We start from the raw sequence: 7169 nt of genomic DNA on the forward strand, positions 1-7169 counted from the left end.
CATGACCCGGAGTCTGGAGGACAGGGAAGGAGAGTAAACTCAGTAGGTCTCAGACTATGTCTCAATGAGAAAACCAAAGCATTCGAATGGGAGGTCTGCTTATTTCACACCACCGGTGGATGCAGTGAATAAAAAAAGCACATCGCTTCACCCAGCGAGCAGAGAGTCCACAGGACCACAGAGTGACTGACCTGCTCTGCGTTTACCACGCATTCCTTCTATCCAACTCAAAAAGCCACCTCTGAACGTTCACAGCAGAGCCGTGCGCCTAATCCATTTACTTCAACCCTGTATTAATAATATTAATCTTCATCGGGGTACACTGCATGCCACAGCTCTCATCTCAACAAAACTGTAATTTCATCCCCAGCCAGGAATAAATATAGGCTACAGGATTTTACCCCCCCACCCGCTCAAACTGCTCAGTGTTTAAGATCAAAGGGGAGGATTTAGGATGAGACAACAGCACTGCAGTAATGACAGCAGATAGGAAGCCAACCCTTTACATGTATAGATGAGAACCTAAGCCAGCCAATGGCTTCACATCCATACGAATGAACATTAAGAATTTTGTGAAGCAATCAGAACCCGCTTGCATCTTCAGCATTGCACCAATAGGTCTAAAGTGTGAGAAAACTCCGCTCTACATATACTGACATGAACACAATAGCCAATGCCCAAGATCTGCATGAATACATAGCAGACTCACGTGTTTTTCGGCTGACGTGCATGCGTGTGGGCGTGGTTGCCGGGTTCTCGGTGGTGTGCTCATGGGTCCACATTTGCGTTGAGTCGTGCAGGACTGTTGGATTGGAGGGTTTGGGGCTGGAGGTGGACGACGCTGCCAACGTGGAGGTGGTAGCGGCCACGGTGATGTGAGGTGTGCGGGACCCCAAGCGAGTGGTGGTGCTCCTCTGGGTGGCCTGGCTACCGGACGAGCCTCCCCTGCCGGTAGTGGTGCTCACAGAGTGAGTTCCCGATCGAGTCCTGCTCCTCACTACTGCAATGGTAGTGGTGGTGGATGTGGTGGAGGTGATGGTGGAGCTGGGGGTGTGGGTGGCAGCAGCAGTGGTGGTTGTGTCTGAGCCCTTGGGAAAGGCGCTGGGCTTCGAAAGGAAGATGGGGTCTTGCCCGATACCCTTGGCGTTGACCAGGTCTGTGGGAACGTAGTCTCGTACCGAGCCCACCACAATCCACTTCAGCAGCATCAGGCTAAGTCCCAGGCCAATGAATCCGATGAGCAAAGGGACCACACACAGCCAGGTCTGCTGCCGGGGCCACAGGGTGCAAGAGCCACATCGCAGGGGTCCATGTTCTCGGGCGGGGGCCTGATCGCGTCCCCCTGAAGCCCCACCACCTTCCACTTCCTCCAGGATCATTGCACCCGAGGTGGCAATTGCTCCAGAGCTGTCACTCATCCCGTCTGTGGCACAGTGACGGTTAAGCCCAGATCCGGATACAGGGCAGGCATGTGCGACGCAAGGCGGAACATCGGTCTGAATCGGCACGCATCGCAGCAGATTTTGGGGGGGGGGCGGAATATCCAACGACAGAAAAGCTCACCCAGCCTTACACACTCGACACACACACAGCATCAAACATCCGACAACATTAACAAACATATGTGCACACACACACACACACACACCCAACTAGGCACGCACACACACACACACTCCCCACGGACAGGGACGGGATTTGGCAGAGAAACAAGAGAAGGACAATCCTTGGTACAGTTTCAGTCGGCTACGTCCAGGGAAGCAAATTCCCACCACTTCGGATAATATTCGTTAATTGAAAAATGGATGATTATCGGCAGATAATTAAAGTGCCTTGAATGGTGCAGAAGAGAAATAATCCGTCTGCGAGTTGGCTGCCGGCAGCTCCTGTCGCAGCACCTGCATCGCTCGCGTGGAGCCCGACTAATTCCCCATTTCCAGATTCCGCTTTCTAATGCCACGCTCGCCTCCCGACAGAACGCCTCTCTCGCTCCTTTTTGCGCAGCCGGGAAGTCTCAAGATCCCTTGTTTTTTTTTTTCAGGACGCGGCTCTTCTGCGGCTCCTTCCTCTCCCTCACCCTGGCTGAAGCTGAGTCAGCTCGAGGGCTCCTGGAAAGCCTCTTTTTGTTTCTTTCTTGTCCTCTCGGAGAGAGATGGTCCTCAGACTGGACCACGTCCCTTCACTACAGCATCCTCTCCGAGAAAGATTTTTTTTTTTTTAGGGGGTGTCTTGGGCAACAGCCAAGAGTCCCTCCTGTCTTGCACGTCCACTGTACTCCTCCAGAGGAAAGCAGCAGCAGACAGAAATAAAAAAAAAAAATCTGAGACCAGAGAATCCAGCGGCAACGTCGAGCTGCTGGCAGAGGAGAAAGGATAGGTGGGGGAGCGTATTCAGGGTGTGGATGGAATTACGGATCGGTCCCGTCTCTGGGGTGGGACTAATCCTGTCGTGCCTCTCCCGCTAAGGGCAACAGTTCCCCTGTGCGGCTGGATCAGCGCATCGGCAGTGGTAATGCAGCCGAGAGAGAGAAAATCCTGCTTGCATCCTCCCGCTACATTCCGGCACTGAGAGAAAGAAAGAGAGAGAGAGAGAGAGAGAGAGAGAGAGAGAGAGAGGACAGGAGGGTGTAGAGAGAGAGAGAGCAGGACGCGGAAATGCCAGTGATAAATCACAGAGTGCAGCAGCTCCCGATGTTCTTGGCTTTATGGAGAGTAACCATCCCACGGCTCCTGGATCCTGGGAGTCGTTTGGATTTTGTTTATTCGCTTGTCCGATTGACTGATCCCTTCTGCTCCCCTGGTTAGTTAAAGTCCCATCCGGACTCTCCTCCTCCAGGCAGATTAATCCAGCGCTCCGGTCCTCCGATGGCTGGGAGACAGCCGCTCCGCTCCGCACTGCTGCTGATGCTGCTGCTGCTGATAACGGGAGAGAGAGGGAGAGAAAATGGGAGATGGGATGCTGAGAAAGAGAGGGAGGGAGGGAGGAAAAAGAGGCGGGTCCACACCTGCTCTCTCTACCAGCTCAGGAGAGAGAGAGAGAGAGAGAGAGAGAGAGAGAGAGACCATCCCAGTGTCCGTGCTTGGAACATGGAGGGGGTGAGTGATGAAGCGAACAGGAAGAGCTGAGACCGGATTATATCCGTCAAACAGAAAAATAATTAAATTGCACATTTTTTATTGTAGCAAAAACTGAAAAGACAACCCAACCAGCTGCCTGCATTTCAGCACCACAGTTGCTGTCCCTCATTCTCTTAGTCCCGCCCACACGCTCAAATATGCAGGCAGAAATTAGCAAGGGAGGCTCTGCAGGCAGGAAACAAGAGAGACCTGCTGAAACTCTCCCACACACACACACACACACACACACACACACACAGTTTCTAGACAGATTTTAATAAGTCAGTGAAATTGATTGAGGATGGAAGAAAAATAAGTGTTTTATGGATGAGAAATGTCAGACAGCTGGGTTCCAGACCAAGTCCTAATTATTCCCTGACAGGCACTTCAAAGCTTCACTGGGTGTGTGACGTCTCAATAGTGTCATTGTCCAGCGTGACCTTATCCAGCTCAGAGCATCTCTGTGCTGTGGCTGGTTTAACCAGATAGTGACCTGCATTAGGTTTATTCATTAGCAAAATAAACACAAATCGAAAATGGAGGTGCACCTCACATGTTGCATAATACCTTTATATCTGGTTGCTCAGTTTTCACATTTTAATTTATCCAGATTCATCCAGTGACTCATTTTTTTTTTCCTACTGACCTCCCCCATAAATTGGCCATCTGTTGTTTCTGCTGAAGCGATGCATCAACACTCTCTTCCCTAAATTTCCCAAATCCGATCATTTTCCCTGGGCGCAGCTCCCCCGCGGGCACACGACGCGTTGAAACTGTTTTTCACACACAGCATTTACCACGCCGCGTCCCTGGGTGACTTTAGACAGCAGCCGAGTCCTTGGGACTTTTCTCTCTCCTCCATTTATTTCATGCCGCCTTGTTCCCCCCACCAAGATGGCAGGAGTTTTCTAGGTCAGCTGTGCTGCTGAGACAGAGAATGGGGAGCCCTGAGCCTCAGCAGCTCAAGGTCATTAATGTGTGTCTCTCCTCATTCATAGCCACTTGTTATGAAAGCGGCTCAAACCAAACACGGTTTCAGCGTCATTACAAATCAGACAATGGGCAAAATTATTCTGTATTTGAAATCCGATAAAAGAAATTGACATTATTTATTGAAAATAATACAAAGACAGAAATAGTCTAATTTATAATTGCATTTAATAAATTATACATAATACTTCTAAACTATTTAAAGATTGCATTAAAAGATTGCCCTCAAAATAATCATTCAGAAAAGATCATTTTTATATTTCCTCCATTTAGTCTGCATAGTGCTATTATTATTGTTGTTACTATTACTATGTTTACTACGTTACTATGTTTGTTAGCTCATTATTATCATATATATCATATATATTATATATCAACATGTTGATTATCAGTCGAGACCGAGGGTGGGGCCAGACATAAGGCATATTCAAATAATAATATTTATTTATTATTATTACAAATAATAATATTAATAATAATAATAGATTTCAAATGATAAATATCACCATCATTAGTAATCATCCTCATTATAATATTATGTTTTGTTTAGTTTGCTTTTTCATTTTCTTTTACACATACCAAACTCCAGATCACAGCAGTCTTCCGAAAGGTCCAATATGAGCCCCCCATGTGAACCTGGGCTGGTGTTATCTGCACGTCCTGTACAGATATACAGATTGGTTATTATACAGTCCCGGACAGTATAATAACCAAGTATTGACCTAAATGTTGCTACTGAACACAACAGAACTGCAGCACAGCGGTGGGCGTGGCCCGTGCCGGTTGGGCGGTTCAAACAGCTTCCAGCCTTGCACCCGTTTCTCCTGTTGCTTGTGTTCCTCATCTGACTTGCTTCATTAGCGGTTCAGCTAATCGCTGTCTGATTTAGGACACATCAAGCTGCCGGTTTGAATCAGCGCAACAATTAACCATCAGTACTGAGGGTTCTTCAACTCAGAGCATCTCATGCTAGTACACACACACACACACACACACACATACACCTTTACAGCCTGTCTGAAAAAAACAAACAATCCGAACCTCAGCACTCTGCATCCCACACGCACACACTCTGCAGTCCGGAGGCGACTGAACCGTCAGACTTTTCTTCCTGAACCTCTGGAAAGCCTGCATGTCTCGTGGCGATACACCGGAACACATTGCACAGCCGCTCAAGCAGAAACCTGGCCCCGAACTCAAGCAGCCAGCACTCGCAACCTTCAGCTTCTGAAAGGTCACGTTTAATCATTCGGCAAAAAAAACAACGCAAGCTCTCTCCTGCGTTGGAACCGCTGCCACTGGCCTTGCATTTAAATGCAATAAACCATATTCCAGCGCTTCATCACACCTTGCTCACTTTTCTGCTAATTTGGCAGCTGAGAAACGGGTTCATTTAGTTTTGAATCCCGAAAGACACAACGTTTCAGAAGTTCAGCCATCAGCTGGGTTAAACTTTAAAAATGGGCATTCCGCGCAGGCCAGTTAACCCCAGGGGTTAAATATGATTATGTTCATATAGCACAAAAAAGTGTGGCAGGCGTAAAAAATATGCTGCTGTGCATACAATTTACATTAACGTCCATCTTTAAATGTCAAGGTGGACGCAGAGGACTTTCTAAGGAGAACATTAATGATTTCAGCTCTGCCCTGACCACGCATCAGACGCACTTAATAAAACAGTTGAATGTTTAAAGCGATTTGTGGATCGGTTCATGGTAAATATTTCCTTCTGAGGTAGCTCGTTTAATTACAATGTCAAAATCTAGCTTCAACATTTTGTACGTGTGCTGTTGAAAAATGCATGCTTGAAAAGTTATTTATATAGTTGTTTTTTTCACTGAGGAATACTGAATATTACTTATTCTTGAGTATTGGTGTGAGTCATAGGCAAACAACTTGAAATTTTAATTTTTGGATTTCAGCATCCGTGGATTTTTGAGGTCCAAGAAGGGGGATGGGGGGGGGGGGGGGGGGGGGGGTGTAGGTATTCTGAAACCAGTTGCCTACAGACACAACATTAATATTAATACGGAATTAAATCTGATGCCCAGAGGAATCAATGCCCATATTTTACGATCTTCCTTCCTTCAGCTCCTCCTGTTGACCACATCACAGCTGATCAACTGGTCTGGTCATCCACACGACCGATCCTTACTGATCCAACTGTGCCGAATTTGGCCAGACTTGGGACCAGGCTTGGGAAATAAACTGTCACATGCATCCCTAGTGGCTGGGTTAATCAATCCACAAGCTGAAGTGACAGTAGTTGCTTGCGTTTGGGGATTTATCATCATGCCCTAACTAGATTAAAACGTTTTCAGGAAGATGCCTTCATGCTCCACCTGCAAAAAGGGACTGCAGAATTGTACTATGCAAGCTACCAGAGGCTTTTCAGTTAAATAGATCAAAATGAAAATTATAAACCGATTTTAAAGCAAATAAAAAACCCTGTACCTTTCACAAAATTCTGATTATTTTAGACTTTTCAAGGTGTCCACAAAACAGAGGCATCCGTAGAGCCTCACATCTCCCTGTGCTGATTAGTATTTACATCACATTAATTATAAAGTAATTCGAGAGAAACCATGTAACTTTGCTTTCTCTTGGTTTTACTTTCATCCATTTTTTTTTCTTAAATGTCGGGGAGGCAATTAAAATGTCTGCCACAATCAGCACCACCTCTGCATCTGAAGCAGGACCAGAGGAATGCACAGTTCTTCACATCCAACACCCACAGTTAATCAAGCGCAGCTTCTGTCACTTTTACAGCGAGGTGAAATCATTATTTTCGCTGAGCTCGGAATCATGTTTCCACAATAGAAACCCTGCCTTCAAACTCACCCAAAAAACGTAGCCATCTTAATTAGATTCATGGCAAAAAGGAAGAGGAAATATACTAAATTGCCTATCAGATTTGAATCAGACTGAGATCCAATTTCCCTTTTTGTATCTCCACAAATTATATCGAAAGAGATTTGTAAGCTTTTAGAACTGCAATTCTGCATTCAGTTCAATTATTAATGTTTCAGAGAGGAAGACAGACACAGCAGGGAAGAAAAATGA

The 7169-nt window shown here is 46.4% G+C and overlaps 1 protein-coding gene across 1 annotated transcript in view; it reads right to left on the bottom strand.

Moving 5' to 3' along the window:
- Nucleotides 1-2917, bottom strand: part of LOC114795679 (pro-neuregulin-3, membrane-bound isoform-like) — a 136801-nt gene extending 133884 nt beyond the window's left edge. The window contains exon 1 of the mRNA XM_028989218.1: nucleotides 710-2917. Within this exon, the coding sequence (XP_028845051.1) occupies nucleotides 710-1418 (709 nt within the window). The 5' untranslated portion in view covers nucleotides 1419-2917. The remainder of the gene's footprint in view (nucleotides 1-709) is intronic.
- Between the last annotated feature and the right edge of the window lie 4252 nt (nucleotides 2918-7169).

This window comes from Denticeps clupeoides, chromosome 8 (genome assembly GCF_900700375.1).
Source record: "Denticeps clupeoides chromosome 8, fDenClu1.1, whole genome shotgun sequence".
NCBI lineage: Eukaryota > Metazoa > Chordata > Actinopteri > Clupeiformes > Denticipitidae > Denticeps > Denticeps clupeoides.